The following is a 19,088-nucleotide window of genomic DNA, read 5'->3' as shown; positions in this document are numbered from 1 at the left end:
CTTTCATTATTTTGCTCAATAATTGCAACTATAGCTTTTGTTTTGTAACCTCTGAATACCAGGTGATTCTACACACCAACATTTCTGCTGCAATACCAAAGCACAATTAGGTAAGTAAACTGTTTCAATGCTGTCAAGAGTAAAAGGTACATGGGACAACACATGTTGTTGCCCTGTGAACATGAAGCATAATAGTTAAATACCAGCACTTAAAAATACCATCCCATTCTGCATCAGTGAAGAAGCAACAGTGAAGTATTGAAGGGAGAAATTTTAGCTTTGACTCTTTTTCAGCCTCAGCATTACCTTCAGTGAATTTAAATCAGGCTGTTTATATTATTTAGATGATTGTTGTGCCTTAGTTTCCACACCCGCAGATTAAAGAACATCATTCTTTAAGCAATTACTGTGTAGCTAATTTTTTTTTTACCTGATTTCCTCCCATGCCATGGCAGTTGAATATACCCACTTTTTCATTTTCCTTGCGGCCCATGTTATCCAAACATTGGTTGGTTTCAACATTTCTGATCTGAAGAAACATAAAGTTGAAAACAAATGCAGGTAGTTAAAAGGAAGAGAAAAAGAAAAGAAACCAGAAGACACTGCAAAAAACATTAGGATTAAATTTGTAGACCTAGATACTACAGATGCTCTTTGAAAAATGTAATTCCAAACCTCACATTTGTGTGTGAAAATAAGATAACTGCATGAGCAACTACCCGTCTGAATGTTCAGTTACATGATCCGAATGCACCAATGTTTTAACCTGCTACATGTATGTGCGTTCCCAGCTTTGAACAAAGAACATCTCCAAGCACGTGAAAAATATCACAAAGCAGCACATTGTGATTTAAATGTGTTACTTGTATGTATAAAAATTCACCTTTCCTTCTATGTCAATGGACTGTTTTGCCTTAATTATCTAATAAAATATTACCTTTCCTGAAGAAAGTGATATAGGACAAAATTATTTGTCTTCAGAATTGGTTGTTGTTTTTCCAAGTGCAGCAGGGCTGATTCAACTCTCCATCTTTCCCAGGTAGATCCACTGAGTAACACACAGTTCTGTGTGTGGTCGTTTCAGATAAGACCTTAAAGACTGAGGCCCCACCTGCTCTGCACAGACTTTAACAATCTTATGGCACTTTCATAAGTGTAATGGTTTGCCCTAATGCCCTTTGACTAAAAGTGGTTCTCTCTCCTCCACTGTAATACGATATACTGTGCAGTTGGTTGTCACCAGCATGTGTTGTCCATATTTTAACACGAGGCTCCAACTAAACATTCCCCCTTACTCTGTGACAACGCTTCCATCCTCATAGGCACACACAATTATAGAGGCATGAGAAATTTGGAAATCTGTTTATTTTCTCCATTTAAACAAAACCATATGCTCAGAGCAATAAACATGGAATAATGCACTAAATGGGAAACTTTTCTTCAATGCACTTTAATAGCATATTTTATAGTTTGCTCCTGAAAATACAATGATGGCTTGACTTTCCGTAGTGCTGAGCATACAGAGTTCCCACTAGAGTCAGTGGGAACTTAAGGTGCTCAAGCCTCTGAAAATCAGACCATGAATATATTGATAGTTTATCACAATGTCTAACAAATGTAATTGTGTGTGTGCACGTGCATGCATGTAATAAAGCAAACGTAGTAGATAGATTCTATATGGGGTATCACCTCCCCCCCCCCCCCCGGGAATACTTTTTAAAATATAGTTGGCACAATCTGGTGTATTCCTAAGGCAAAAATATTTGCTCTTCAAGAGTTCTGGTAAGATGTTTTTCTAGTATCTGGGTATCTGTCTAGGTCCTTATATTGTGTCCATCAACATGGTGCCTGTGTGCCTACTTACCAGACAAGTGGGTGAATTCAGAAACAGTCTCCTCAACCCTTGCCGTCACTTTGCAGACAAAACTGAAACAAGTGACACTACAATCCCTTTTGAGGCCCCATCAGCACACCACGTGATACTGTCTGGCACCCAAAGTTTCAGTGAAGCTGCATGTACAAAGTGTGTAAAGTTCTCATCATACACAAAAGTTATTCTTTTATTTATTACCCTTCTTCAGAAGAAAGGAGCTCAGACCCTAAAGAATGTGTCTTACAAATAAAGCGTTTTTTCCCCTTTCAGTAGGAGAGGGGGAATTTCCAACAGCAATACACAAAGTACAAATGCATCTTTAGCTCTCATGCATCCTTTATGAAAAACCATTGTGATACTGCATAATTCCAAAATACTTCAATGTCTTGATTGAACATTTACATGTAATACAATTATCCATCAGCTGCAATTACAAATACCACTTACTGATGCCTAACTGGTACTGTATGTACGGGATAAATCCAGCTGGAATGTAATTAAATCAGAATTAAATCACCGATACAAGTAAAATCAGATTATTTTAATATATTACACAATGCCAAGGAGGACTGGAAGGGGACGGTCTTTACAACCTAACAACATTGCTCCTTAATCAGCTAAAGGAGGTCACTATTCACAAACACAAGGCTCTCATTCAGATGCTCAGTGGTCTTATTTTACAGCCCTCTTAGGCCTTACTGGCCCAGGGAAAAAGAGGCTCTGACAAGAAATTCAACTAGGGAGTCTTGCATGGTGACAGGCTTATCACTAAGATATTTGGGATGATAAAGATATTTCTGTTTTTAAATTGCTTTCCTTCCCTCAAAGGAAACCATCAGGGTGTTTGTTCTTAAACAGTTTATTTATTTTAACTCAGGCTTGTTTAAATCTCTGCTGTGCAAGTTAGATGTGTGGCTTTCTGGGGTATCTGAGATCCCTAAGGCTGTGTAATATGCCCACACATCAGCCTGAGCTCTTTAGGGACAGGTTGATCTGGTGTATATGGAGACAAGCCATCTGCTCTGCAGACAGGAGCTATGAAGCTGCTTGGGGGATTGAGTTCATTGATAAGTAAGTAGTGCTACTCCCAGTTCTAGCCCTATCCTTCTTCATTGGCAGTCCACAAAATGATTGCAGTGCAAAGTGTGTAGCAGGCTTCATGTCTGACTCCAATGAGGGGAAAGGGAAGGTTCCAGGACTAGGTTGTTCTATTATTAAAAAGCAGAAGCAGCTTCAGCTGCTGGAGACTGGGGACTACTCCTATCCGGAGACTGGGGCAACTGGAAAAGCTGTTCTCCATGTGTGGTGGGGGAGAACCCTCTCTCACATGGTTGTTGAAGGAGGCTCTCTGTCCAAGCTTTATTTGCCTTTTCACACCAGCATTACATTATTCACTCATATTAAATGTGTGATCCACTAGAAAGGCTAGACCCTTTTCTGCAGTACTTCTGCCTAGCCAGTTATTCCCCATTTTATATTTGATTCTTCCTTCCTAAGCATAGTACTTTGCATTGTCATTATTGAATTTCACTTTTGATTTCAGACCAATTCTTCAGTTCATCAAGATCATTTGAATTCTAATCCTATCCTCCAAAGTGCCTGCAATCCCTCCCAGCTTGGTATCATCAGTAAATTCTATAAATATGTTCTTGTAACACACTGTTGGGAATACCAACAGCTGGGAGCCACTGTTACCTCTCTGCCTGAGCAAGAGTGAGTTTTGCTGGTGATTAGACTGTGTGTCAGCTCCCTGCCACACCAGAATCCCTCACCAGCAAACTCCTTAAGGGCTCTCCTGGCCCAAGCCTTGCCTAGCAGGTAACAATCAGTGAACTCCAGACACCAAACTCCGCAGATATGTTTCTCTGCAGTGCATTGCTCCTGCCATTGTGCATTCACAGAAGATGTTGAGTTCACTGTTCAGTACATCACTGCTCATTAATTTAACTGGGGTAAATATAGCCTTCCCTTCAAACAAAGCACTGAACTGGTTTATAGTAAAAGTATACAAAAGAGCCCTGATTAAGTGATACCAAGTAAAAGGGATCAAGATAGAGATGTCACAAGCAAATACAAGTGAAAACATGCATCCAAAAGTCTAAAACTTAATCTAGCAAAATACAGTCTTTGTTCTAGATGGTTTCTCTCATCCCCATCTCCGTTCCAGCTTTTACTGGCCAGCCTGGCTAGGACCTATCACAGAGATCAAATTGTTTGGTTTCTTTGTCTCCTAAGGCGGAGGATAAAGATAGTCTCTCTCGTTCTCTCTCTCTCTCTCTCCTCCTTATATCCCCAAAGGGATGTTTTTGTCTTATAAGTCAGGAAGGCCACCGGGGGATTCAGTCTCCTGTGCATCTGTCTGGGGTGAAGAAGCCCTATTAATTATCTGCATCTCAAGTTCAGGATCTGGATAGGCCCTGCTGGTTTAGCTTGATGGCTTTGTTTACTGCTAATTGAGGTAAACCCATATTCCTTTGTCTAGGACAGACCTGTTTATCAGTTTTACCTAGGCTAGGCTGTCTGGCCTTAAACAAGTTAGTAACATCATATTAAGGGAATTCATAACTCACATATAATGTTAACATATGCATTTTACAATGATATTAATAATCAGCATGTTAGCTTTCATATAACACCTCACAAAGCATAATTTGTACAATTATTATTATGGTAGTGTGTATGCTGTGAATACACGGGTGCCTAGCATCACAACTCTCAACTCCATCAAAGTCATTAATGAAAATATTCAATAGTAGTCAACCGAGGACAGACCCCTGCAGGACCTCACTTGATATGCCCTCCCAGTTTAACAGAAAACCATTGATAAGTACTCTTTTAGAATGGTCTTTCAATCAGTTGTGAACCCACCTTAGAGTAATTTCATCTAGACCATATTTTCCTAGTTTGTTTACGAGAATGGCATAGGGGAATGTGTCAAAAGCTTACTAACATCCAGGTATATCAAATCTACTGCTTCCCCCATCCATTACCTCGTCAAGAAGGAAATAAGATTGATTTGGCATGATTTCTAATTGACAAATCCATATTGACTATTACTTACCACCTAATTATCCTCCAGGTTTGAACAAACTGATTGTTTAATAATTTGTTCCAGTATCTTTCCAGATATCAAAGTTAGGCTGACTGGTCTATAATTCCCCAGATCCTTCTTTTCTTCCCTTTTGAAGATAAGAAATGTTTGCCCTTCTCCAGTGTGTTGGGCCTCACTTGTCCTCCACAAGTTCTCAAAGATACTCTCCAATGAATAGTTCAAAGATTGCTTCAGCTATTTCTGTAAGTACTCTAGGGTCAAATTCATCAGGCTCTGTGGATGTGAATACATCTAACCCATCTAAACAGCCTTTAACTTGTTCTTTCTGTGTTTTGGCCTGGGATCCTTCCCCCTGGTTGTTGTTGTTAATTGAGTTAAGCATCTGATTACTATTAACATTTTTAGTGATGAATGAAACCAAAAATGACAGGTTTCAGAGTAGCAGCCTGTCAAGTTTCCTTCCCCACTCTGAACTCTAGGGTACAGATGTGGGGACCTGCATGAAAACCCCCTAAGCTTACTTTTACAAGCTTAGGTTAAAACTTCCCCAAGATATAAACTATTTTACCTTTTGCCCTTGGACTTTATTGCTGCCACTACCAAGCGTCTAACAAACATATAACAGGGAAAGAGCCCTCTTGGAAACGTCTTTCCCCCCCAAAAATCCTCCCCAAACCCTACACCCCCTTTCCTGGGGAAGGCTTGATAAAAATCCTCAGCAATTTGCATAGGTGAGCACAGACCCAAACCCTTGGATCTTAAGAACAATGAAAAAAGCAATCAGGTTCTTAAAAGAAGAATTTTAATTGAAGAAAAAAAGCAAAAGAATCACCTCTGTAAAATCAGGATGGTAAATATCTTACAGGGTAATCAGATTCAAAACATAGAGAATCCCTCTAGGCAAAACCTTAAGTTACAAAAGACACAAAAACAGGAATATACATGCCATTCAGCACAGCTTATTTTATCAGCCATTTAAACAAAACAGAATCTAACGCATATCTAGCTAGATTACTTACTAAGTTCTAAGACTGCATTCCTTTTCTGTTACCGGGAAAAGCATCACACAGATAGAAAGAGCCTTTGTTTCTCCCCGCCCCGCCCCCCCTCCAGCTTTGAAAGTATCTTGTCTCCTTATTGGTCTTTTTGGTCAGGTGCCAGAGAGGTTATCCTAGCTTCTTAACCCTTTACAGGTGAAAGGGTTTTTCCTCTGGCCAGGAGGGATTTTAAAGTTGTTTACCCTTCCCTTTATATTTATGACACAGCCGCAAAAAGAAAAGGAGTACTTGTGGCACCTTAGAGACGAACAAATTTATTTGAGCATAAGCTTTCGTGAGCTACAGCTCACTTCATCGGATGCATTCAGTGGAAAATGCAGTGGGAAGATTTATATACACAGAGAACATGAAACAATGGGTGTTACCATACACACTGTAACAAGAGGGATCAGGTAAGGTGAGCTATTACCAGCAGGAGAGCGGGGGGTGGGGGAAAAGTGGACACTACGGTGCTAATAAGGTGGGGCCATTTCCAGCAGTTGACAAGAATGTCTGAGGAACAGCCGGGGGTAGGGGAGGTTTACTTTACCAGTCCAGACAAGAGATCCACTTCCAGGATAGTCACATAACCACTATCCTATACCAGAAACCTACTGATCGCTATGCCTACCTACATGCCTCCAGCTTTCATCCAGACCACACCACACGATCCATTGTCTACAGCCAAGCTCTGCGATACAACCTCATTTGCTCCAACCCCTCAGACAGAGACAAATGCCTACAAGATCTCGATCAAGCATCCTTACAACTACAATACCCACCTGCTGAAGTGAAGAAACAGATGGACAGAGCCAGAAGAGGACCCAGAAGTCACCTACTACAGGACAGGCCCAACAAAGAAAATAACAGAACGCCACTAGCCGTCACCTTCAGCCCCCAACTAAAACCTCATCAAGGATCTACAACCTATCCTGAAGGACGACCCATCACTCTCACAGATCTTGGGAGATAGGCCAGTCCTTGCTTATAGACAGCCCCCCAACCTGAAGCAAATATTCACCAGCAACCACACACCAGAACCACTAACCCAGGAACCTATCCTTGCAACAAAGCCCGTTGCCAACTGTGCCCACATACCTATTCAGGGGACACCATCATAGGGCCTAATCACATCAGCCACACTATCAGAGGCTCGTTCACCTGCACATCTACCAATGTGATATATGCCATCATGTGCCAGCAATGCCCCTCTGCCATGTATATTGGCCAAACTGGACAGTCTCTACGTAAAAGAATAAATGGACACAAATCAGACGTCAAGAATTATAACATTCAAAAACAAGTCGGAGAACACTTCAATCTCTTTGGTCACTCGATTACAGACCTAAAAGTAGCAATTCTTCAACAAAAAAACTTCAAAAACAGACTCCAACGAGAGACTGCTGAATTGGAATTAATTTGCAAACTGGATACAATTAACTTAGGCTTGAATAAAGACTGGGAGTGGATGGGTCATTACACAAAGTAAAACTAGTTCCCCATGTTTATTTCCCACCCCTCCCCGTTTCTCAGATGTTCTTGTTAGGTGCTGGAAATGGCCCACCTTGATTATCACTACAAAAGGTTCCGCCCCCGCCTCCCGCTCGTAATAGCTCACCTTACCTGATCATTCTCATTACAGTGTGTATGGTAACAGCCATTGTTTCATGTTCTCTGTGTATATAATCTCCCCACTGTATTTTCCACTGAATGCATCCAGTGAAGTGAGCTGTAGCTCACGAAAGCTTATGCTCGAATAAATTTGTTAGTCTCTAAGGTGCCACAAGTCCTCCTTTTCTTTCTTTTTTTTTTTGAAACCAAAAAGGCATTCAACACATCAGCTTTGTCTGTTTCATCCATTATTTTCTCTCCTTCCCCATTAAGTAATAGACATATACTGTCCTGTGTCTCTCTCACTTCTGCTTTATTCAAATTTACAGTATTATTATCTATAGGTGGAAAAATCCACCTTTGCTGCTCAGCAGGCAGCCAGCAGCTGAAATTGACAAGCAAGAGTTTTAGTTCACAGATGCTGCCTGAGTTTTTGTTCCCGTTTCCATAGAAACCGAGGCCATATTGATGAAAATATGGTGTTTTTAATGACTATTTTATAATTTTACATACCCAGGTTTACCATTCTGACATTCTCTTCCAAAACCCTATTATTTCATGCTTATTAAGTACATTCTCTTTAACACCATGTTTGACTTACTTTTTAAGTAGTTAGACTAAAAAGCTTACTGTGGATTTTACTTTGCATAGCAATTCCAAATTCTTACAATGTAGAGGTTACTTTGCTGAATGTAAGAAAAACACAAACCCTTTTGATTGCTGTTCTACCAGTAGTTATCTTTTTGTACAAGTATTTAGAGCTTTTAAAACTCAGCTCAGATAAAAACATAAAATAATATTTCAAATAGTAAATTATCTGACATTTAAAGAGGTCTCTGCGCTTTGTTGCATTAAAATCTGCTGTTTGTTAGGAATGTTTGTGATACTCACCTGTAAACTACACCACCAGATGACAGGGCATAAACGAATAAACCGATTTGTCAAAAATGACCTCACTTATATTACTCTATCCATAATCACATAAATGCTACTGGAAAGCATTTTCTCCGACTAATGCACATTATTTTCATTTTAAAAGTATTAGTCACAAGCATTATTTTTCCAACATGCCATGCAGTTAAAAATATAAACCTTTAGGTCTGAACATTTATGAAGAGGCATCCCCTTATGAAGCATGCAAAAGAAAAGCAGCAATATGTTTAAAATAAAAAGATCGGGTGTGGGGAACATTTCAAAGCATTTAATTGAGAATGCTACAGAAATTCTAGCTATTTAGCAATGCCCCCATATTCACAATGTATTTTAACTTAACCAAAAGAAATAATTCATACCTCACCAAGTGAATAATAGCGTCTTGGAATCTGGGAGTCTGGATAGATGTTTTCTAGGTACCATGAAAAGGGTTTACACTTCAGATTTTCTCTTAGTGCTTTTCTGACTGACACATCACCGTAATCCACTTTGACAACACCTGGAATTTTTCAGAGAAATACATAATCAATGTATAGTATTCTATACAGCTACACAAAAATGTCACTGATCATTTTATCATTTTCTAATTCCTATAATTATAGATCGACAAGATACAATTGCATGTAGCAGCTGTTACAACACTGATATTTTTGCTGCCATCCACCTTAGGAAATTAAAGGCTAATAAAAACAATATTTGTTCTATTTGTAATTTGCTAATATGGAAAAGTATAGCCATACAAATGTCTTGGTTCCCATGTTGGATAGTTAATTACATATGGCATGAAATATTATTAATTTACTATCTCAGAATCAAAATTAAATTTGAACTAACCTAAATGACTGAAATCAATATCAATTTATCCAGCTTCATTTTATATAAAAAGATTTCAATGCAGATTATTTTAAGTGCTATGATTCACACGGTTTTCTTTTGCTTTAGTTTACCAGTGGTTCTATGTGCTGTGATTTTCTACGAAAGAAAGAAAAAAATAGCCATCTAATTTTTAAGTACAGATTTAAAAGGCATCTTGCTGGGGTTTTAAAATTTAACTAATTGTTTTGAGAAAAATAACTTGAAAGGAAGATGGATTATTTTATCAAACCCTCAAAAATTAGTTCATTGTCTTTAAAAAGTTGACCAACTGTCATAAAGAACCTACTGTCTTATTACAAGTATGGAAGTAACAGTGCTGCTTTTTTCAATCAATTTTGTTATTTCTATGGGAGAAAATCCTGCCTTTCTTTCCCTTTACTCTATGGGTGCATGCAGCCCATGAGGCACGGAGAACTAATGCTCCACACCTGCAACATAACAACCAGCACAAGCTGGTGCAGATAGTCTCATAATTTGCTCTTGTTATAAACCAACAGCAAATTACTACCCCTTGGAACAAGAGAAAGAAGGAGGAGATTGTGCCTTAAAGAGGTGTCCCAGAGGCACAATGCCTCCTGGTGCTACTGTGGCATGGTGCAGTGTACACATTGCCCCTTACTCACGGATGAGCCTAAAGGCACAGTCAAGTGCTAATATCTGTTCATTAAAATAAACACAATCACTATACAATCTGCTTTTCTACTCTATGATCTTTCTTTCTGCTTATAGTCAATATATGCTCAGAAAGTCATGTTCTCAGCAATCTAATTTGCATCTTATTTCCATTTTTCTGGTTATAGGATTTGACATTGCTATTGTCATTCACAGAAGTTATAACACAAGAAAGTGATTTCAATGGTTGTGGGATAAATTAACATTTCTACTTCTTAAATTTTACACTTTTATGTTTGCAATCTAAATCTGGTTGTTATTATTCATTCTCCCCTCTCCCTTTGTGTTTGACTGTTTCTAAAGGGCTTCTCTGGAAAGAAAAGAATGGACCCATATATTGACAGGTTCTCTGGAAAATATACAGGTCCCAATTTCTTCTCTCTGTTACATCTATGTAAATCCAAAGAAATTCAATTGATTCATTTACTACAGGATAACGTGAAATCAATAAGATGAAATTCAATAAAGACAAGTGCAATGTACTACACTTAGGAAGGAAAAAAATCAAATGCACAAACACGAAATGGGGAATAACTGGCTAGGCAGCAGTACTGCAGAGAAACATCTAGGGGTTATAATGGATCACAAATTGAATATGAGCCACTAATGTAATGCTACTGCAAAAAAGGCAAATGTCAATATAGGGTAGTATTAACAGGAGTGTCATATGCAAGAGGCGGGAGACAATTGTTCCACTCTATTTGGCACTGGTGAGACCTCAGCCAGAGACCTGCGTCCAGTTTTGGGTGGTACAGTTTAAGAAAGATGTGGACAAACAGAGAGTACAGAGGACAGCAACAAAAATAAGAGGTTTAGAAGACATGACCTGTGAGGAAAGGCCAAAAAAAATTTCATATTTAGTCTAGAGAACAAAAGGCTGAAGAGGAACCTGATACAGCCTTCCAATATGTAAAAAGTTGTTATAAAGAGGATTGTGATCAATTGGCCTCTATGTCCACAGAGGGTAGAAGTAGTAGTAATTGGCTTAGTTGGCAGTAAGGGAGATCTGGGTAGATATTAGAAAAAAAACCTCTCTCTGTGTAAGGACAGGTAATCTCTGGAACATGTTATGTAGGGATGCTGTGGAGTCCCCGTCATTGGGACGTTTTAAGACTGGTTAGACAGACAATGGTCAGGGATGGTCTAGGTATACTTAATCTTGCCTCAGCATTGGGAGATGAACTAGATGACTTCTTGAGGTCCCTTCTAGCTCTGCATTTTTATGACGCTAAGATCAATGTAATTATTCAGTGAAACTGAGAGCAGAATTTGTTCCGCTGCTGCTAAACAGCTATACTGTTTCCTGAGGCTCCCAGCTTTAGAATGGTTGATAGCTATTTTTTTTTTACGTTTAGAGTTTCATGAGATAATCGATTTTAAACTCACAACATTCTAATTACCTTTGTCTTTCCCCTTTGATTTTGACATGCCTTTAGTACTTGTTATCTTGAGAGCTATTAAACACAGAATCAGTGGTGTAGACCATACAAAAGCTTGTAACTCCAGCTTTCAAATGGTATAAAGCATTGCTCTCTATTTCTAGCAGTTAATGAGAAAAAATGACTGCCAAAAATATGCTGTAACCATGCACAAACTACCTTTCTACTTGTCAAAAACTATGTAGGGTGCCTTTCTGTGCAGAAGCTTTAGTTCCAAACTTGATAAAGCACAAGGAGATGCGGTTGACAGGCAAGTCTCTTTGCATTTGGAAAAAGAGAATGGGTCCTCGGTCTGGGGGTAATTAGCAGAAGATAAATAAAGGTTATAATCCACTACAAGATACATTTGCCTCTCAGTCACAGTCTAGATCAGGTTTTCCTAAGGATAGAGATGTCTGGAGGCTGCAGTGGAAAATATTTGCAATAGAGCTCTGGCTTAAAAGAGTTTAGTTGTTCAAAAAAAGTTTTGGATAATTTCTTAAAATGAAGACAAACTGTATAAACCCAGAAAAATGAATTCTGACAATATATTAGCCATCTAATTTTTTATCTTTTGAGTTTCACTAACAAAAGTGTGTTTCACAGCTACGAAAATTTTCTTGACAGTTATCTGATCATATTAATGATACATACCAATGGTAATTTTCAGTTTATATAAAAATAATCTTGCTGAGTTTGCATTTCATCAGCTTTCCTATTTGTTAATACAAAGAGAAAGCCTAATCATGAACGAATGAAATAAAAAATACCTAATGTGACAGTGGAAAATTACTACTACTCTGTCTCATCTTATCTGAGAAATAACATTCTAACTGACTTTATGGCTCACCTTTATTTGGAATAAAAAGATAAGATATTTTGTGAGGTTCAGACTTGAATGAATAAATGTTTCTATTTGTTATTTTATTTACTGTCAAAATTTAACAGCTGTTCAAAGTGATAATTACCTCATTTTTGCATGTATATTTGAAAATTAAAGAAATAAGTTTAGCATTTTGTTCGGAAAGTACTAAGGCCCGTTTTCATTCTCGACTTATCTGTTGTGTGAGTAAGTTCTATAGTCCAGGGCCAGCTCCTTTATCCTCCACTAATGAGCCTTGCTCTTCTGGTCAACACTTTCATGGTTCCAATGGAATCACCTGGTGTGAGTAGTCATAACTGAGGAGGGAGAGGCACTCCCTCAGATACCTAGGGCCAGTTCCATGGATGGCTTCGAATGTTAGGACTGAGACCTTCCAAAGGCCTCTCTATGCAAGAGGAACCCAGTGCAGAGAGCATTGATTGGCTGAGATGTGTTCATAGCAACCCATGTTGCTAAACTGGATTACTGAATTCTCTACCAGTTGGTGCTTTTCAGGGTGTGCTGCTTCATTCCTAGAGATAATGAATGGGTTGGAATACTCAAACGTACAGGTCATGTAGCCAAATCTATGTCCAATAGAATGGGACAATCTCTGGTCACTTATACATGGATATAGGTTTGTTTTTTTGCCACCGTGGTTATATTGACTTCAAGAGGGTTGTGCATGGCCGTAGGGGTCCTCCCATGCAGATCAGATTGTATGATTGGGACCTAAAACAGAGGTTCTCAAACTTCTTTACAGTGTGGGATACAACTCAATAGGCAGACTGCCTCATGGATACCTTCCTTCCTATTGACCATGAGATAGCATCCATCTGGCAATGTCAGTAATTAATTATATGTAAGGGCATTAATAGATAAGAACTCAACGCATTTCAAATGAGCTATAGTGAGCAGCACAAGAGCATGCAATACTCTGCAGACCTTCAACAAAGGATCCACAGCTCAGTTTGAGAACTGATGCACTCAAAACACAAAACAGATGAAGGGACAGGGGGAAATCCAAACAAGTAAGGAGGCCAGATGGTGGCTGGCTACATCCTACTAGTAGATTCCCATTCAAATTAAAGGAATATATAGACTGTCTCCAACTATCTCACAACTTCGCAATATTTAGTCTATTGATTTCTTGTGGATATCATGGTAGATGAACATGTACAGGAAGGGTCTGAATGAGAAGGCGGTAGTCTTGTGAACCAGATACAGGTGAGTGTTCCATATGTAGGAGACAGCATGGAAGAAACCACATAAATGTCTGCAGTCAAAGCAAACAAATATATATTATGGGCCAAATTCTGCCCTTGATAGCATGCACATTAAGGTCAGTAAGAGAGAAGTCCACATCTGAGAGCAAAATATGGCCCCAAATCTGAGTTATGACTTCACAAACAAGGAATTTCAAGGCTTGCAAGTGTTTCTACAGCCTGTGATTACTGCTCCCTTATTTAAATAAACTGTTTTATTTCAATTAGTTTACCACATTGCAGACTAACGTTGAAAAATGAGGCATTAGCCACTTGAACCGATTATTTTGTTTGCAACACAACAATCTGAATCTTCATTTTTAAATAGCTGTACAATAGTATATGCTATTGTAACTGCCAATGTATTGCCCAGTTGCATTTAATTTCCTAACTATAATGCAACTGCAGAAGTGACACTACCCAGAGCAGACGGGCAATTACTGTAGCCTTTACATGTTCTCACATGGTTACTAGAAAGAAATCCACACTGTAACATTCATATATGTTTCACGGAATAAGCTTCCTGACAATCAGTCAATCTCAATAAGAAACACATTTGATGCTGACTATTGACAAACTATGTAATACAAATTGGAAAAGGAAGTATAAATGTTTTCTGATTGAAATTTGATTTTAAAAAGTTAACTGCACATCTCTTGCTATAAGAGCGGGCTGTGTATGCTATTAATTGGCTAGCAGGGGATGTTAAGCAAACACGTATTGGAAACTTCTTTTTGGAAATAAAGTATGCCATTCCTTTGATATGCCCGGGTACAAATGGGGAAGATGGAAGAGTCCTAAACATGGGTCTTAGGATAGCAATTGTGGTTGTATGCTGTTCCTTGACTGGGAAGGAGCAATATAATATTTCATCCCCTATCAACATTTTCTACGGTCAGATATTCCACAAAGGGTGGGAGTTGTAAAAGCACACAGTGTTGGCCCAACCTTGCTACCATTGCCTTCAATGGGGAAAGAGTCAATCAACCCCAGAAGCTTTGGAAAAGCCCACCCAGAACGTATGCTGAGACTGTATAAGGTACAACTGATGAGGTAATGTGCACACTGCTCAGCTTTAGAACTTTTCAACAGCTAGTCAAAAGAACAAAATCCAGTCATGATGAGAAGAAAAGTGCATCAGGCATATAATTTTAGTACCAAAAGGAGGGAGTATATATAGCCAATATCTTAACCTTTACACAGGGAAATGTGACAAGCTGACATTCTTTTCATTTTCTACTTCCTTATCAAGTTGACTTTTTTTGCAGGTTTGCCTATAATTTGTCAGAGACGACCACAATAGTCATCTAATGACAGGCATTGCCAGTTCTGCTGGCACCCATTCTAGGCCTCAGGGAAAGAATGGGCCAGTCAAGGTGCATTGAAATAATGGGAAGAAGCATGCAGGCCATTCCAATGACACCGTCTAATTTGAGTTATTTTAAGACCGGGAATTAAAATAAAAAAAAACCCAATGACTGACTAAAGCTCATGCTGAAGAAGTAAGTGCCTATATTCTTGAGTCTACTCTAATTTTATATGCAGTATAGTTATAGCTGTGTTGGTCCCAGGATATCAGGGAGACAAGGAGCGTGAGGTAATATTTTTACAGGACAAAGAAAAAGAAGAAGCTTGTGGCTCGAAAGCTTGTGTAGCTCGAAAAGCTTCTCTCTCTCGCTAACAGAAGTTGGTCCAATAAAAGATATTATATCAGCCGCCTTGTCTATCTAATTTTAGATGACAGCTACTAGTGACTGGGCTTCCACTGTACCTCTTGGAAAACTATTTGTCTGTTTAATTACACGCAGTGCTACCAAAAGTTTGATTCATCATCTTACTCTCAGTCAGAACCCCTTGGACTACCCCAACAATCAATTCTTTGGTGTTTGCAGCCTTCAAATACTAATAGTTACTATAATCACTTGAGTCCTCATCTAGTCAAGTTATACTTGTTTAGCTCAATTTTTTTTGTCCTTGTCTGAATTTCATCCACTCTCCAGATACCATGGGGTAGTGAGATGTCTAGAAAATTTTTTTTGTTGGAAAATGCAGATTTGTCAAAAATGAAACACTTTGTAGAAGCATGTCAATGTTGACAAATTTCTATTTAGGAAAAAAAATACTACATGAACCCAATCCTTCAAGCAATCCACATGCAGAACTCCAAACATAGTACATAGGGAGCTAACAGGAATGGTCCAAAAGATTAAAGACAAATCAAATAATGATTAAATATGGCAAATGCTGTTTTTACTTTATTTCTAGTCCATAGGGTATTTTATATTATTGAAAGTGTTTTCAGATTCTTGTTTTTTAAGGAAAGGTCTCTTCTCTCAATAGAAGCAGCCGCTTAACTGGGACAATATGCCATCCATCAGGATATCCTAATAACTGCTGATTCTGCTGTATTTGAAAAAAGAGTACTGAAGAAGTTTAGCATTCTGGTTGTTATTTAATACTTTGTTTTATGAAATACCAGGCAGGCAGTCAACAAGTCAGAATTGCCACCTAGGAAATTTTCAAACAGAATAATACAAAAATGAGAAGTACAAAAAGTTAAACACTTCTGTCCTAGTTATACTGCTCTAAGCTCTATTGTAACCTGTTTCAGAGTAACAGCCGTGTTAGTCTGTATTCGCAAAAAGAAAAGGAGTACTTGTGGCACCTTAGAGACTAACCAATTTATTTGAGCATAAGCTTTAGTGAGCTACAGCTCACTTCATCGGATGCATACTGTGGAAAATACAGAAGATGTTTTTATACACACAGACCATGAAAAAATGGGTGTTTATCACTACAAAAGGTTTTCTCTTCCCCCACCCCACTCTCCTGCTGGTAATAGCTTATCGAAAGTGATCACTCTCCTTACAATGTGTATGATAATCAAGCAATATTGTTAACCAATCCAACTATACTCTTAGCCCAGCAGAAGCAGCTGTCCTATCTCGGGGCCTCTCCTTCTGCCCCTCCACCTCCATAAACATGATACAGTTCTGTGGTGACCTAGAATCCTACTTTCGACGCCTCCGACTCAAGGAATATTTCCAACACACCTCTGAACAACATACTAATCCACAGAGACCTTCCTACCAACACTACAAAAAGAAGGATTCTAGGTGGACTCCTCCTGAAGGTCGAGAGAGCAGACTGGACTTCTACATAGAGTGCTTCTGCCGACATGCACGGGCTGAAATTGTGGAAAAGCAGCATCACTTGCCCCACAACCTCAGCCGCGCAGAACACAATGCCAACTACAGCCTCAGAAACAACTCTGACATCATAATCAAAAAGGCTGACAAAGGAGGTGCTGTTGCCATCATGAATAGGTCAGAATATGAACAAGAGGCTGCTCGGCAGCTCTCCAACACCACTTTCTACAAGCCATTACCCTCTGATCCCACTGAGAGTTACCAAAAGAAACTACAGCATTTGCTCAAGAAACTCCCTGAAAAAGCACAAGATCAAATCCACACAGACACACCCCTGGAACCCCGACCTGGGATATTCTATCTACTATCCAAGATCCATAAACCTGGAAATCCTGGGCGCCCCATCATCTCAGGCATTGGCACCCTGACACCAGGATTGTTTGGCTATGTAGACTCCCTCCTCAGGCCCTACGCTATCAGCACTCCCAGCTACCTTCAAGACACCACTGACTTCCTGAGGAAACTACAATCCATCGGTGATCTTTCTGATAACACCATCCTGGCCACTATGGATGTAGAAGCCCTCTACACCAACATTCCACACAAAGATGGACTACAAGCCATCAAGAACACTATCCCCGATAATGTCACGGCTAACCTGGTGGCTGAACTTTGTGACTTTGTCCTTACCCATAACTATTTTACATTTGGGGACAATGTATACCTTCAAATCAGCAGCACTGCTACGGGTACCCGCATGGCCCCACAGTATGCCAACATTTTTATGGCTGACTTAGAACAACGCTTCCTCAGCTCTCGTCCCCTAACGCCCCTACTCTACTTGCGCTATATTGATGACATCTTCATCATCTGGACCCATTGAAAAGAACCCCTAGAGGAATTCCACCATGATTTCAACAATTTCCATCCCACCATCAACCTCAGCCTGGTCCAGTCCATACAAGAGATCCACTTCCTGGACACTACAGTGCTAATAAACGATGGTCACATAAACACCACCCTATACCGGAAACCTGCTGACCACTATTCCTACCTACATGCCTCCAGCTTTCACCCTGACCACACCACATGATCCATTGTCTACAGCCAAGCTCTGTGATACAACCGCATTTGCTCCAACCCCTCAGACAGAGACAAACACCTACAAGATCTCTATTAAGCATTCTTACAACTACAATACCCACCTGCGGAAGTGAAGAAACAGATTGATAGAGCCAGACGAGTTCCCAGAAGTCACCTACTACAGGACAGGCCTAACAAAGAAAATAACAGAACGCCACTAGCCGTCACCTTCAGCCCCCAACTAAAACCCCTCCAACGCATTATTAAGGATCTACAACCTATCCTGAAGGACGACCCAACACTCTCACAAATCTTGGGAGACAGACCAGTCCTTGCCTACAGACAGTCCCCCAACCTGAAGCAAATACTCACCAGCAACCACAAGCCACACAACAGAACCACTAACCCAGGAACCTATCCTTGCAACAAAGCCCGTTGCCAAATGTGCCCACATATCTATTCAGGGGACACCCTCACAGGGCCTAATTACATCAGCCACACTATCAGAGGCTCGTTCACCTGCACATCCACCAATGTGATATATGCCATCATGTGCCAGCAATGCCTCTCTGCCATGTACATTGGTGAAACTGGACAGTCTCTACATAAAAGAATAAATGGACACAAATCAGACGTCAAGAATTATAACATTCATAAACCAGTCGGAGAACACTTCAGTCTCTCTGGTCACTCGATTTCTGATCTCAAAGTGAATATTCTTCAACAAAAAAACTTCGAAAACAGACTCCAATGAGGGACTGCTGAATTGGAATTAATTTGAAAACTGGATACAATTAACTTAGGCTTGAATAGAGACTGGGAATGGTTGATTCATTATAAAAAGTAACCTATTTCCCCTTGTTTATTCCTCCCCTCCCCCCACTGTTCCTCAGACGTTCTTGTTAAACCCTGGATTTGTGCTGGAAATGGCCCACCTTGATTATCATACACATTGTAAGGAGAATGATCACTTTAGATAAGCTATTACCAGCAGGAGAGTGGGGTGGGGGGAGAGAAAACCTTTTGTAGTGATAAACACCCATTTTTCATGGTCTGTGTGTATAAAAACATCTTCTGTATTTTCCACAGTATGCATCCGATGAAGTGAGCTGTAGCTCACGAAAGCTTATGCTCAAATAAATTGGTTAGTCTCTAAGGTGCCATAAGTACTCCTTTTCTTATTGTAACCTGTGTTAGTTAAAACATGTTAGCTAATTTTAAGATGTGTTCGCTATCTTTCTAGTCTATAAATGTCTG

At 39.5% G+C, this 19,088-nt stretch overlaps 1 protein-coding gene across 4 annotated transcripts in view; it reads right to left on the bottom strand.

The window, feature by feature from the left end:
- Positions 1-19,088, bottom strand: part of GALNT13 (polypeptide N-acetylgalactosaminyltransferase 13) — a 415,890-nt gene that overhangs the window by 56,571 nt on the left and 340,231 nt on the right. For all 4 annotated transcript variants that reach the window (XM_074967361.1, XM_074967360.1, XM_074967359.1 and 1 more), the window contains 2 exons: positions 8,866-9,005; positions 431-529 (listed from right to left, as the gene is read on the bottom strand). In XM_074967361.1, coding sequence (XP_074823462.1) covers positions 431-529; positions 8,866-9,005 — 239 coding nt within the window. The remainder of the gene's footprint in view (positions 1-430; positions 530-8,865; positions 9,006-19,088) is intronic.

The sequence above is a fragment of the Natator depressus genome, chromosome 11, assembly GCF_965152275.1.
Source record: "Natator depressus isolate rNatDep1 chromosome 11, rNatDep2.hap1, whole genome shotgun sequence".
Taxonomy (NCBI): Eukaryota; Metazoa; Chordata; order Testudines; family Cheloniidae; genus Natator; species Natator depressus.
This window is presented reverse-complemented; position numbering and strand designations above follow the sequence as displayed.